The 14,185-nt window shown below is 46.0% G+C and overlaps 5 protein-coding genes across 5 annotated transcripts; 3 read left to right on the top strand and 2 right to left on the bottom strand.

The window, feature by feature from the left end:
• Nucleotides 1–585: 585 nt before the first annotated feature.
• On the top strand, nt 586–2,929 carry ASPVEDRAFT_46256 (serine--tRNA ligase SES1). Its single transcript, XM_040813511.1, has 7 exons — nt 586–873; nt 952–1,022; nt 1,090–1,251; nt 1,311–1,732; nt 1,783–1,873; nt 1,937–2,305; nt 2,361–2,929. Exons 1-7 carry the CDS (start codon nt 741–743, stop codon nt 2,535–2,537), a joined length of 1,425 nt encoding a protein of 474 aa, XP_040672657.1. The 5' UTR covers nt 586–740; the 3' UTR covers nt 2,538–2,929.
• A 342-nt stretch (nt 2,930–3,271) lies between these two features.
• On the top strand, nt 3,272–5,704 carry ASPVEDRAFT_345161 (D-3-phosphoglycerate dehydrogenase). The gene is made up of 9 exons (XM_040810861.1): nt 3,272–3,330; nt 3,397–3,502; nt 3,571–3,945; nt 4,005–4,312; nt 4,399–4,988; nt 5,053–5,095; nt 5,142–5,200; nt 5,293–5,374; nt 5,443–5,704. Exons 3-9 carry the CDS (start codon nt 3,629–3,631, stop codon nt 5,469–5,471), a joined length of 1,428 nt encoding a protein of 475 aa, XP_040672658.1. The 5' UTR covers nt 3,272–3,330; nt 3,397–3,502; nt 3,571–3,628; the 3' UTR covers nt 5,472–5,704.
• ASPVEDRAFT_46259 (CDC2/CDK family serine/threonine-protein kinase) lies at nt 5,443–8,332 on the bottom strand. Its single transcript, XM_040813512.1, has 9 exons — nt 8,240–8,332; nt 7,877–8,170; nt 7,740–7,821; nt 7,589–7,685; nt 7,382–7,536; nt 7,302–7,329; nt 7,037–7,250; nt 6,793–6,987; nt 5,443–6,703 (listed from the first exon to the last, which is right to left on the bottom strand). The coding sequence occupies exons 2-9, from the start codon at nt 7,984–7,986 to the stop codon at nt 5,938–5,940; spliced, it is 1,647 nt and encodes a 548-aa protein (XP_040672659.1). The 5' UTR covers nt 7,987–8,170; nt 8,240–8,332; the 3' UTR covers nt 5,443–5,937.
• A 118-nt stretch (nt 8,333–8,450) lies between these two features.
• On the top strand, nt 8,451–8,861 carry ASPVEDRAFT_344287 (uncharacterized protein). Its single transcript, XM_040810853.1, has 3 exons — nt 8,451–8,484; nt 8,549–8,640; nt 8,707–8,861. The coding sequence occupies exons 2-3, from the start codon at nt 8,551–8,553 to the stop codon at nt 8,770–8,772; spliced, it is 156 nt and encodes a 51-aa protein (XP_040672660.1). The 5' UTR covers nt 8,451–8,484; nt 8,549–8,550; the 3' UTR covers nt 8,773–8,861.
• Nucleotides 8,862–8,997: 136 nt separating this feature from the next.
• On the bottom strand, nt 8,998–14,127 carry ASPVEDRAFT_56418 (putative P-type ATPase; the record flags this gene model as incomplete). The annotated part of the gene is made up of 20 exons (XM_040815206.1): nt 8,998–9,284; nt 9,338–9,486; nt 9,567–9,717; nt 9,783–9,828; nt 9,885–10,008; nt 10,058–10,290; nt 10,380–10,537; nt 10,700–11,032; nt 11,085–11,238; nt 11,316–11,625; nt 11,674–11,781; nt 11,835–11,980; nt 12,024–12,382; nt 12,438–12,569; nt 12,621–12,687; nt 12,746–12,880; nt 12,930–13,271; nt 13,325–13,867; nt 13,947–13,986; nt 14,036–14,127. The coding sequence occupies 20 exons, from the start codon at nt 14,125–14,127 to the stop codon at nt 8,998–9,000; spliced, it is 3,909 nt and encodes a 1,302-aa protein (XP_040672661.1).
• Nucleotides 14,128–14,185: the final 58 nt, after the last annotated feature.

Consider the following 14,185-nt stretch of genomic DNA (forward strand, 5'->3'; position numbering starts at 1 on the left):
CGGCACCTGGGCTAGCTACCGCAGAGAGGATATAAAACAGCATAACCTCCATCAAAATAAAAAGGGAAGGCTTTTCAGGTCCTTACAGATTGACTATAATAACCCCGCAACTATGCTATAAGCTACCTCATGGTTTGTAAGTAGTTGCGCAGTAAAGTAAGTGTTTATGCTACCCCTCGGCGCAGAAGAACCAGATTGCTCCAGAGGTTCACTCTGTTCAGCTAATCGACTCGATTGAAACCCTCTGGCTATATCTCGACGTACTCGTCTCCGCTTCAAAGGTCTTGTAAAGTACGGTTATGGAGTAGCCCTGATAGTTAATAATTAAGCTGCCTGGTTAGGCTTACCAGTGTTAGTAAACTAACTAGATTAACTGTTACAGAGTAGTTATTTACAAACCATCATTTGATGATTTGAGTAACGTGTAACTCACGAATAGTTACTAGTTAGTTAACGAGTGATGAAACTGATGATTAGATGATTTTTATTTAGTCCTCATTTAGATACATATGAGCTAGCCTATTTGAGGTTGGAGGGTCAATACTTTAGGTGCGGGTGGATGCCCTAACAGTCAGGCTGATCGGAGAAATGTTGATCAAATTTCGATTGCCCCTCAATCTCCCCGCTTAGTCGAAGTTGCTACACATTGATCAAACAAACGCCAATACCAATACTCGGTTGGGTCTGCCACCTGGAATCGAACTCGTTTGGTTTCGAATACGCGGGAATAATAACAAAATATGTTGGACCTTGCTGATTTCATTACCGACCGTGGCGGAGATCCGAATAAAATCAAGGAGAGCCAGAGGAGAAGATCGGCCCCTGAAACTGCCGTCGATGAGGTTCTTTCCCTATATGAGGAAGCTCGCCGGGGTAAGTTCTTATTGATAACTCGCTTTAGTGATGCGGACAACTTGAGATATAAATAACTAATTTTGAGATTTGTTGCAGCACGCTATGAGGTTTCCCAAATAAACTCCCAGCTCAATGCGCTCCTCAAGGAGATTGGTAAAAAGAAAAAAGTGAGATTCGGTCCTCGAGATCCTTAAATTCAACAATATTGTCATTTTACTGACTGTCGGAAACTAGAACAAGGAAGACGCAAGCCTTCTTTTGGAGGAAAAGGCAAAGCTAGAGTCCCGGCGGAAAGTGGCAGAAGAGGTCGCTTTGCAGAAGGAGAGCCTGAGAGACCGAAAAATTGGAACAATTGGCAACTATGTCCATGACTCAGTCCCCGTGAGCAGCAATGAGGTCAGTGGTGCTTAGGGAAAAGGGTAGAAATTGTGGATGATACTGATCGCGGCATGTAGGATGATAATTCTATTATCAGGACGTGGTCTCCGGACGACTTGGTTACCGAAAAACCGAACTGCTTATCGCACCATGAAGTTTTGACCAGACTTGATGGCTATGATCCGGAACGCGGGGTCAAGATTGTTGGCCACCGTGGATATTGTCTTACCGGTTATGGTCTCTTCTTGAACCTTGCACTTGTGAACTATGGGTTGGAATTCCTATGGAAGCGTGGGTACAAGCCGAACCAGCCCCCTCACTTTATGCTTAGGGAGATGATGGCAAAAACTGCCCAGCTCGAGCAGTTTGACGAAGAGCTCTACAAAGTCACTGAGAGCGAGGATAAGTCCACTGACAAGTATTTGATTGCCACCTCGGAGCAGCCGCTATCGGCGTTGCATGATAGCGAGTGGCTCCAAGACAAGGATCTGCCTATTAGGTGAGACATCCCGCATTTATAGTGGTACACAGAGGCTTACTGGATGGCAGGTATGCTGGTTATAGTACTTGTTACCGTAAGGAGGCCGGCGCTCATGGGAAGGATGCTTGGGGGATATTCCGTGTTCACCAGTTTGAGAAGGTCAGACATAGACCCCCACTAGGTTAACGATTTCACTAAAAAAAAAAACTGACTCAATAATAGATCGAGCAATTTATTCTGACGAAACCTGAAGACTCCTGGAAAGTGTTTGACGAAATGATAGCCACTTCTGAGGAGTTCTACCAATCCCTTGGACTCCCCTATCAGGTTGTCTCTATAGTTTCTGGCGCTTTGAATAATGCCGCAGCAAAGAAATTCGACCTTGAAGCCTGGTTTCCCTTCCAGCAGGAATACAAAGAGCTCGTTTCTTGCTCCAACTGTACCGACTACCAGGCACGCGCACTCGGCATCCGGTATGGTCCCAAAAAGACCACGGACGCGAAAAAAGCATACGTCCATGCACTTAATGCTACACTGTGTGCTACCGAGAGAACGCTCTGTTGCATACTTGAGAACTACCAAACAGATGATGTATGAACCAGGTATTGTCTATATAGTTGGTATGACTCATACTGACAACAGATAGGGATTTGTTGTTCCAGAGCCCCTCCGCAAATACATACCCGGGGCGCCAGAGTTTCTCCCATACACCAAAGAGCTTCCGAAAGACAGCACTTCGACCAAATCTAGACCCAAAGCCGCCAGCAAGCCTTTTACTGGCACAGACGAAGCAACTAAGAAGCTGCAAGGCATGCAGGTATAATTCAAGCGGGGAGAAACTTTAACAACTTCCAACATTATCGACTGGCCTCTTATGGTAGGCTTTTGGTTTTAGCTTGATTTGGATTCACACAGAAGATACCTAACATGGATGCCTTGGGACATGATAGTAATGTGGATGAATGACTTTCAATCCATGCCAAATTTATTCCTTTAATCCGTCCGCATGGAAACAGCATCTTTGATAGCAGGTGCCAAAACCATGCGAGATGACGGGCCTGGAGGATATAGATTATTATTCTGAAGCAATTCTTAGAGAACTTCTTTTCTAGAAAAAAATAAAATAAAATACATGGAATGAGTTCCGTAAACAAACTCTGGATTAAGCAACCGTTATGGTACCGAGTCATCGCAGAAGAATCCTTTTTTGAAAACAGAGAGAAACACGAACGGAACAAACACCTAACAGGCTGGTTGACAATTTGAATGATTAATGACCTCCCTAACTTCACTGTGGCGGGGCTAGGATAACTGCCCCACCTTGACCCCTCCATTGGACTTGTGCTGCTCCTCAGACTCCGAGTCCGGAGCTGATTGTTCTGAGCGACAAATTCTTGGGCGTCAGGCGCTGGCTGCAGTGACTAGAAAGTCCATCGTTGAGCGTGGTAATATAGCACTGGTATAATTCTCCTTTAGTGAATATTATTATTCTAGTATTGGATATGCCTGTTCAACCCCTATTAATGGGGGCCTACGGTGTTTGAAACCGGTTCATCGACTGGTGGTCGCTGGAGTTATTTCGGAGTAAAGGCGAGTAGGATGACTCAATTCAAATGGTACAATGACCCCGTAGGCCCAGCTGCTCCAGAACTGCGGCGCTTATTAAATTTTTCATATAAAAGAAACTTATGACACACTACGTTTCCTCCTTTGAATCCACAGCTTGTCTTTACCTTCCAAACATAAAATCGCCCAAGGGTAAATTGCCCGGGAAGTCAGTGAGAACTGGTGAGCGAACCATTCTCCCCACTCTATTGTTACCACTATCTTGATAGTTCTAACCTTGATTATCCGAGATCAAAAGAACAATTTCTACGGAGTCTGTCTCACTTTGCGCCCACTGACGGTTAAAATATGGCGGCATCCGCGAGAGATATAGGTTCCGGTAGGGATGCGGCCAGCCTGGGTATTTCGCAGGGCCAGAGCTTTTCAACTTCACCAAACACGTCTTTCCAATCTGCTCCGTCTAGCCATGGCGGCTCGGCCTTCACAAACCGCGTGGTCCCGTCTCTCAATGCGAAGCACCTAAAACCCTTTGCCACTGAGGATATCAAGGTCTTACTCCTGGAAAATGTCAACCAGACAGGTCGTGATATTCTCAACAAGCAAGGATATCAAGTAGAGTTTCTCAAGTCATCGCTCCCCGAGGATCAACTTATAGAGAAAATTCGGTGAGTGTAGACTAGCCATTCGAAAATGCCTACTGACTAGATTTTCTCTTTGTCAATAGAGACGTTCATGTGATCGGAATTCGTTCGAAGACAAAGTTGACAGCGCGTGTGTTAAAGGAAGCACGCAATCTCATAGTGATTGGTTGTTTTTGTATTGGAACAAACCAGGTCGACCTCCAGTATGCAGCGGAGCATGGCATCACCGTGTTTAATTCTCCGTTTAGCAATTCTCGGAGCGTGGCTGAACTGGTCATTTGTGAAATCATTGCTCTCGCTCGTCAGCTTGGCGACCGATCCAATGAAATGCATAATGGCACGTGGAACAAAGTCAGTAACAAATGTTGGGAGATTAGGGGGAAGACACTAGGTATTATTCTTCCTTCTTAGCCACGGTGCGCCTAATATGGTTGGCTCGTGGGTTTAAATTGGCCGCAATCTGACATTCAATTACAGGAATTATTGGGTATGGCCACATTGGGTCCCAGCTATCGGTTTTGGCGGAAGCTATGGGCATGTCGGTTGTTTATTATGACGTCGTAAATCTCATGGAATTGGGCACAGCTCGCCAGGTTTCAACGCTGGAGGATCTCCTATCCGAGGCGGATTTCGTCACGTGTCATGTGCCCGAGCTTGCTGAAACGAAAAACATGCTGGGACAGAAACAATTTGAGCTCATGAAAGATGGTAGCTATTTGATCAATGCCAGTCGAGGAACTGTCGTCGATATACCTGCCCTGATACACGCGATGCGGTCTGGAAAAATTGCCGGTGCTGCACTTGACGTGTATCCCAACGAGCCTGCGGGAAATGGTGACTACTTTAACAGTGATCTTAACACTTGGGGAACCGATCTCTGTGCTCTCAAGAATCTAATTTTGACCCCACACATCGGTGGTAGCACGGAGGAGGCGCAACGTGCCATTGGCGTTGAGGTGGCAGAGGCTTTAGTTAGATATGTTAATGAGGGCACAACTCTGGGCGCGGTCAATCTTCCGGAGGTAGCTCTTCGATCCTTAACCTTGGATGAACCAGATCATGCTCGGGTATATAATGCTTCCCCCCTTCCTTCTTTGCAAGTATCATGCATCGACCCGCTGACAATTATAGGTTATTTATATTCACCACAATGTCCCAGGTGTTCTCCGGAAAGGTAAGAAAATACCAAATATTTCTATTAAACTGGCTGACCTTTCCAGTCAACGAGATCCTCGGTGATCATAATGTCGACAAGCAAATGACAGATAGTAGAGGTGATGTAAGTTGCTCCCCGCCGGCCCCCTAATACTAGTAATACTATTAATATTTTTTTTTTGATGGTATAAACATAGCGCTAACCATCCTGTGCAGGTGGCGTATCTGATGGCTGATATCAGCAACGTCGATAATACGACGATAAAGGACTTATACGAAAGACTTGAAAGCCTCTCATGTACTGATACGATACCCCCTCCACCCAATGAATGATTCTTGGCGGCTAATTACTGGTTTTCTCTTTAGCCCGGATAATGACGAGAATATTGTATTAAGTCTGCTCAGATTGAGTTCTCCTGAGCTCCATTGCATTAATCATTCCACATAGATTAGGGGGCACATATACTTCCATGTCGCAACAGGAGAGAACTGGACGGGCGGGAAGTTAAGAGGGTTATGTCATTTTTTTTTTGTTTTGGTTCCTGGTAGGAGTCCCTCAACGGTACCTTTCTACCCGAATTTGCTGGGCTTCAGAATGTTGGAGGTCGACCACCTGACGTGTGCAACTTGAATACTTAAGAACTTGCTAGAGAAAAGTCTTTCATTTTTCCGTCTTAATATTTCGGATCGACGCTGAAAAAGTAAATGTTGTTGTAATGCCAAGCATTCAACGTGAGCGAATAAGTAACTAATTGTTTTTCGAAACGAAGAGCATAAAAGTATTTGTCGTTTTAACACCACCCCACCGGCGCCGTAGAGCCGAATCCAAAGGGTAACGAACGGCACGGTGAAACTATCGGATTATCGGCGATACGAGCCCCTGTCTACTCGTTCTTTATACATAGGGCTCCGGCTCCGCCTCCTTGATGAATTCTCTCGCGAATAATCAAGCTTGTTCTGGTATGGCATGTCATGATATGATCCACGCCAGTCGGAGTTGGTGGGGCCATGGCCTCTCTCACGACTTCGATCGCTCCCGCTGTAAATAGGAATGTATGAATCGACACTTGCTTCGGGGCCCCCATAGCGAGGCCCGTACCCTCGGTCTCGCGCTCCTTTATCGGGATGGCCTGTCCACGGTTCATGATGGGTTGGCGCTGGGGGTTTAGGTGGTAAGCCGCCGTCTCTATGCCGAGACGGGAGACCTTGGTTTGAATCCTCATTAATCCTTCTCTGCCGACTGTGCTGGGAATCATTATTCCAGGTATCGCGCCGTTGGCTCCCCATGCTTCCATTAGAAATTGCCTTAACTCCCCGGGAAGCTCCTGGAACACGAGGGTTCCTGGCTTCTGCGTTTGTTTTGTTTCCTGAATTGGTGGTCCATCCTCCATTCCGACCCACCCCCACAGAACCTCCAGCAGGTGCTGGAGGCATAGCAGCTCTCTGTCCACGGAATCTCCGTCTATCAAGTTCGTGGGAATCCTCAAAAGTTGGAATGTCACCCGGACGCGCTGGAAGGGGTGGTGTCGAGAAATAAGGGTGTTTTAACGCGTCAATCGCGTTCACCCTTTTCCGCCAATCAAGTTTCAAGAGCTCGGCTAGCAAAGAAATGGCGATAGGGCTTTGGCTGTAAACGAGCTCAGTTAGATGCTGATTCCCTTGACGTAAAGATATGGCCAAATTAAACCAAGGGGGCACATAGAAAGGATATATTACTTTTTGAATACCTCAGCAAGATTCCCTGGCCTGTTGCCGAAACTTTTCACGCCTTCACAACCCGGAAGGGAGCTCCACCCTGGCATATTCTCTTCTGTAGGAGTGCCTACAAGACTGAATATGAGTTGTGCTTGATTGAGATCACTGTTACCGGCAAGGATTGGTTTTCCCTTGAACATTTCACCGAAAACACATCTGTATATGTTAGATATTGGACGAAAAAGGCTTCAAGTGCATGAAGTACCCAACACCCCACATATCAATAGCAGAGGTATAGCGACGGAGTTGGAGAAGTAGTTCCGGAGGGCGATACCATCGAGTCACAACCAAAGTGGTATAATCTCTTTTCGCTTCTCCCCCCCCTTTCCCGGGCTGAGGAGGTGCTTCGTCGAAAGGCCGTGCCAGACCAAAGTCAGCGATCTGTAGGATACCGTGGTTGCTTATAAGCAAGTTCGCGGCTGTACCGAGGTAAGCAAAAGTATCCCTTTAAACATTATGACAGAACTAGCCTTTCATGTCGCGGTGTAGGATGCAATTCTGTACTAAGTCAGAAAAAGCCATTTCCCCTTGTACTTAGGCATAGGAATACCCCGTGTAGATATCTTAATCCCTCGAGGAGTTGGATCATGTAGCACTTAATTTGGGGTTCAGTGAAATGAACAGCAGGATTCTCCAAAAGTCCCGAAAGGTCGTGTTCCATATAGGGGAAAACCATATACATGCTAGCCTTCTTGCGTCCCTCTCCTTCTCGATAGTCAGACCGGTCTCGCAAGGGGTATAACAAGATATCTTGTACCTTTACTTCGCTCCACAGCCATTTCCCTGAGTCGCATGATGTTGACGTGGGACAGCATTTTGAGAAGCTTGATTTCTCGGAGGGCCGTAATCGGAAACTTTTTACGGTCAGATAGTTGAGGGGGGAAACAGGAATACCAGATCAATCTCACCCCATCTCGTTCATTGTGCATAAGGATCTTTTTCAAAGCGACGATAGAGTCGTCCCTTTTAGCTCTCGCCTTATAGACCTCTCTGAAGCAAAAGCTCCAGGTCAACCAAATCCAAGATGATCGTGGAAGATGCTTACCCAAAGGTACCTTCACCGAGTTTACCCAAAAATTCAAAGTCGCGGATCCCGGTACATCCAGTGAACCTCGTGCCACCATTGCTATCTCGATCCAGAGGGCCGATACCCATTTTCCATCAGGATGGGGTTCGCATTCGCTATGTCTTGTTCAAAGGGGATTTGGATGTTTGTTGATATTGCGATGGAAATGGAATCCGATGGCGACGGAGATTTGAGTGTCGTCGCTTTCCGCTCAACGACAATGGGATATACTATAGTTATAGTTCGGGTATTTCGAGAAGTTCAAATATGTTCCTATAAACCAGAGTAAGATAAAGGCTTTTTAACTGAAAGAGGGAGAAAGGGGGAGCTCGAAAGTTATACCAAATTGAGACGAAACAGGCCAGAAAGATCAGCTTGCAGTCCTATCACGCTTGGCAGTACTTGACACAAAAGTTTCATATACTTGGAGGCTTGGGCTACTTCCAGCATATAGTGCAACGGAGCAATCAAGCATGATGGATACAGGATCACGTGATGAGTCCCGATTGGCTCCGGGTTGGAAGCAAACCAACTTCCCCGTTCCCGGCCTCATCGAACCTCATCGTCAATTGATATCCGCAATTTGAGTAGGTGAGAACCCATCCGCTATTGCCCAAATCATATTTGCGGCGGCATCTCACCGTTTTCCAGATATGGCAGCGAATCATCCCATCCACATCCACCCTGCTCGACCACTCTACCGCTTTACGGCAACTGCCCTCGGCGCCAGCATGTGGTTTTTCGTAAGTTCGCCAGCACCTTACTACGATGTCCTCGTCAATTCTCTAATAAAACCTCAACATATTTAGTTAATGTACCGAGCTAAGAAGGACGGGCCTGCATTGCTCGGTTGGAAGCACCCTTGGGATCATTGAGCGCAAACGAAAATGGGAGAGAAACCATGTTCATATATCTAGTACAGGCTGGATCAGCCGGCCATACACCTCTCGATACACTGAATACCACGTGTTAGAACATCGAATGCGCATGTATTCACAATTCACCAGTACTCTGAATCTATCTATCTCAATTCCAACTGGGTGAGCGCCGATATGCGCATCCTTGCTATCGCACCGACTTCTCCACTCCCAGTTAGCAACCTATCTATTCATCTCCTCAAGCAGTATTTTATACCGGCGTCGTTGCTTCTGATGACCTGGCAGCATGGCGATTTTCAGGTGTCCAATAATGCGAGCAAGTTGGGGAAATATTGTTCGCTCTGCGAACCAAGCGAACAAGAAGCCTCCAATGGCTAGTCCAAGCAACCATGTAGCAAACCCGTCTGATAAGTACGTCAACTGCATAACCCGCTTTACCCAACTGGATGGTCTGAAAAGCATATAGACCGAAAAAAATAAGTCTATAAATATGACAGCAAGGAGTGGCCCTGGGAAGTATCAGAAATCATCGCCGGACAGTACAATTTTCAGAAAGGCGTACTATTCGACTTCATTGGGTTTCGAAACGGTGGGCCCACACTCAAAACAACACTTGCCAATATATACTGGAAGCTGGATGTCAAGAATAGAACGGTGTTTTCCGAGTTCTCGATATTGTCCTCTCCTAGGTCTGTATTGGGAGCTTTGAACCTGCCAAAAAGGAAAAAAGAAAAAAAAAAAAGAAAGGTGAGCAGTGGTTCCTAAGAAGTTTCATAGACACGGAAAGTTACCAGGGTTGTGACTGGACAGATTTGTAGGCTATGAGCTGGACAACTACGCATACAATTATCTGCCCGAGCAATGGCGTCAAGACCTTTCTGGAGACAAGGTCTGCAGTTGGTCGCTTCCATGAAAGAACGGGATAGGGAGCAGTCCATCCCACTTTGAAAAAGAAATAAGTTTCACATCTTAGAATGATAGAATGGGGTTGGGATTTTCAGGCTTACTAAAGACCGCGATTGGTAATATGAGAGTAAGGTCGATGAATAAAAACTGAATGAACGATGATTAGTGAAGTCCCTAATGTATTAGGGGGGAAAAACTCTCACTTGGAAGTCTCCGAGGTTAGACGCTGTTGTGTATAGAAAGCTGACAGTTGCGAACTGGATTGCTGAATACAAGCTCATATACTTGAAGCAGCAGAAACTCGTGACCAGTGAGCTACGGCCCTCTCTGTAGTAGAATTAGCTGCTATGTTATAGAAAGAATCGGGTCCTCAAACCTGATCAGAGTCGGGACGCAAGTAACGTCAAATTGGCGGCTGGTAAAGGGGGCTGCTACAGAGGCTTCGGCTTCCGACAGGGATATGCCAACATCTGCAGCCTTCAATGCTCCGCAGTCATTAGCACCATCGCCACAGAACCCACAGCAGTAATCAAGTGATTGAAGCTTTTCCACAAGTTCGTGCTTTTCGTCGGGGGACATTCGCGCAAACACATTTCCACGAGCAAGCATCTGAATAAAAAAAAAAGTTGAGTTAGATCATAAAATGTAGTAGGAGAATGGGTCAATTTTGGGTTCCCAAAACTTGCATGCATACTCACCCTTTTCACAACAGTTTCGTTCTCATAATCTAGAATCCATCTAAAAATGTCACCGCTGATTGCGAGCGAGAATTTGCAAGCGTTGTAGGGATCCTCAGGAAGGGACGGATTAGCTTCACCGGAACATAACACTGGCTGCTCTTTTTTAGCCCCCACATCTAGTTAATTCAAAGTCAAGTAACATACCATCAACGTTTCTGGATCTAATTCCAAGGCTGGATTGTCAACACTTTCCCAGCATAAGGATGCTTTCATATTATGTGGTATCCCTGGTCATATTAGTGCTAAGACGCGCCATGAACCATCCCGGGATAACCAACCTTCGATAAACCGTGGTATAAAACATTGGTCTTCAATTCCCAGTATCCCACACTCCCGGGCAACACTTACTGCTGTAAGTATATTATCGCCCGTACACATAATGTTTCTTATGTTGGCCTTGTTCAGCTCAGCGATCGTTTCGGTAGACTTCGGTTTCAGCTTATTCTCGAAGACTATAAACCCGACAAACTCCAGGCCTGCCTCTGCATCCGCGCGCGTTATTTTCTGGATTCTCATCCAACTTAACCTTTGTTCATATTTAGCAGCACAAGCGATGACGCGGTAGCCGTTGTGTGTATACTGGCTTAGAATCTCTTCAAAATCCGAGGGTACTGTATCAGTCGGTCAATAAGTCAATGCTGAGAAAAGTATGGACACACTGACAGCTTCCTGGGCGACAGATATCCTTGACGCTTTCTGGTGCACCTTTTACAAAAATAGTGGCACCACTATCACCAAATTGTCTTACAATCACACTTGCACGGCGAAGTTGCGAGGCAAATTCGAAACTCCGTAAGATACCGAGCTCCACAGTTCCCTAGGAGTTTGGCCAAAACGTTAATTCCCACGGTCGACTAGATTGGCAGTAAAACAAACGAGCGGGTAGTTGCTTACATTCACAATATCATGATCGCTACCGCTCATGGACGCTGTGGCATTGGGCGGACGGGCAACAGAAGGAACGATGGTTTCGTTTTCGGAATTTTGGTGCTCGGGTGCCAGGCCTCCACCCTCTTGAAAAGACCACCCTGTAAACTGAAACATCTTCACATCCAACGGGTCGCCTAGGAGCTCATCGTCTACTACTCGCAGAGAGTGACACGTCGCCATGATGCGGATGATAATATCATAGCTATCAAATCCTTGAGATAAGGCGGAAACCGGGTCTGGTTTGGATGATGTGTCGGATATAAGTTCAGATAGTCTAGCCGAATCAGCCATTGGAAGCAGGAACTGTGCTACAGAGCCAAACCTTTGATGTCGAGTCATTGTTCGTATTCCAAGGACATCTAAACCATCCTCGGTGAGGGTACCGGTTTTATCGAAGCAAATCACATCAAGCTTACCGCCCACATTGACTCTATCATAAATGTTAGCATGGGCATCTTCGATATTATAGAGCGCCCGTTTTACCTCTGGGGACTAATGCAGAAAATCCTTTTCTTTTTCAATCTAGACAGAGCAAAGTTGGTTCCGATTGTTAATGTAGCTGGCAGTGCCGGGGGAACAACGATTGTAATCAAGTCAAGCGCCCTGACAATGATCAAGCTCCACGAAAGCTATCAAGTATAAGTCCATTGTGTTTCGGTGATTAGCGGCGGCAGGACTTACCCCTAGGCGCACAAAATTAACGAAAGATGCGATGAAGCCTAGAAAAGCAATTAGGCCCATGACGGATATATAACGAAACGAGTCCTGGTAGAATTTAAAGCCCGAAGGCTTCGGAAAAAGCATTGAGCGAATGAGAGCTCCTTTAGTAGTTAGAAACCCAGTCCTCATGACAATTGCCAGCGCAATCGCCTCGTCATCATCAACTCCCTGAGGGCGTCGTGCTCTGATGATCTTAGTCCCGTTAAATAGAAAATGCCTGGCAACATTTGAATGAACCGAAGGTGCACTGAGATTAAGATAGTCGAGAGCATCATCTGTCAAGGGGGTTTTCGAAACCGGAACCGATTCGCCTAAGTTCTCTTTAGTCTTCACCGATACCCATAGTAACATTCCTGTATTCCATACCTGTGAGCATGCTTTCATTTACAATACAATCCCCAGATAGTAAGATACAATCGCATGGAACCTGGTTCAGGGAAGGGTCAGAAAACTCAAATACATCTCCAGGAACTAGCTCCTGAGATGAAACAGATCTCCCTAGAGTTTGTTAATACTCGCCCCGATAGTGCGTACGGCAGGCACACTAACAAAACCCATTTCTAAGAACACGAATATCACATTCAAAGAGAGACATCTCTTTCAGGCGTCGCGTTGTCTGAGTTGTTTAGGTATATGAGGCAGGTTTTTGCGGATATATGATGGTCATTACATACTGCAGTGGTCTCAACAACTGTAGTTCCTATGCTAATGACGGAAATAATGAAGATGCAAGCAGCGTAGTAGTAGTACGAGTCCAGAGACCAAAGAACAAGACTGGCAAGTTGGAAGATGTAAAATGGGTGAAAAGCCTTACCTCATCAGTATATAAACAAACCAACGCCTGTGACGCATACGTACCTCATCCGTTAGGAGTTTAAATAGCGACCGTTGTTGAATATCAATAGCGTTTTTACCAAAAATCTGTTCACGGCTATCACGATCGTCGGCATTGAGTCCAACCCTCATAGACTTTGCGTTCGTCCAGGACGGGTCTTTCCAGCCACTAATCAAGAGAAATTTGTCCTCCAGGGGGTGGTAGAAGAGACGTAAATACCTGTAGTCGAAATGTCTGAGTCGTTCAACGGTAGGGTCGCTATCCTCGTCGTATGTATACCGATAGGTGTCGGCAAATATCGTAGAAAGAGGTTGCTCATATGCTCGATTGTAGACTTCGCATATGCTGAGTTGTTTCCATTGATCCTTGTCGCATTTAGAAATAGACCATGAATAAGAATTAAATGGGAGTCTCATACCTCAACCACCACCCATTGACACGAAGTCAACGGCGACGGCCTACCTAATAGACATATTCGCCATCTTGGGAGCCATCTGAACAATAGAAAGGCAAATCCGAAGGTCAAAACACACAAGGAGTAGTATAAGATAGCCCCGCTTGTGGCTGTGGTAAAACCGGCTATAACGATGGTCGTATCTTCGGACGCGATATAAAGTTCCTGCTGGATTCCACCACCTCCCAGAGGCCTTTTATTAATAGAGCTGACAGATAATGAACGCTGTGGAAGTAGTGGATCTTCAACAGAGCTCCGGCGGTAGGAATATTGTCTTGATCTGTACGAAAATTTCATAGATTCGTTTGTGTCATCATCAAGCTCAGCAGTAACCGGTTCATCGACACCGTTCTCGAGGTCTAAGGACTCCCTACGAGGCCATTCAATGGAATCATCCGGCTCTTGATGATAATATGAGAGACTTATATTGGAGTCTCTTCTGATGCGGCGACGGGAGAACGAAGCGACGCTAGATGGGATGCTTTCGGATATTGGTCCGTCAAAAATCTATTACGGTAAGTTGGATCGTCCCCCTCTCCTATATATTAAAAAAAAAGAAAGCTGTATAGGCACCATATACACGTACCTCGTTGCGAGCCATTCCGACATCCGTGGCAACACTAAAACTGAACTGACATCAGCCGGATTGAGATGCACGGTCTCGTGGTTCTTTACCTGCTTCTCATTGAGTCACGTCGCCGCGCCATTGAAATGGCTTCCGGTGTTGGTGACTGGGTGTCCAGTGTTGTATATGAGGGGCGCTCCATTTTGCAGTTTCAGGATGATCATTTGGTTTTTGCTATTCCCATCACAATTCTGCCCAAC

Source organism: Aspergillus versicolor (assembly GCF_001890125.1).
Source record: "Aspergillus versicolor CBS 583.65 unplaced genomic scaffold ASPVEscaffold_12, whole genome shotgun sequence".
NCBI classification, from domain to species: domain Eukaryota; kingdom Fungi; phylum Ascomycota; class Eurotiomycetes; order Eurotiales; family Aspergillaceae; genus Aspergillus; species Aspergillus versicolor.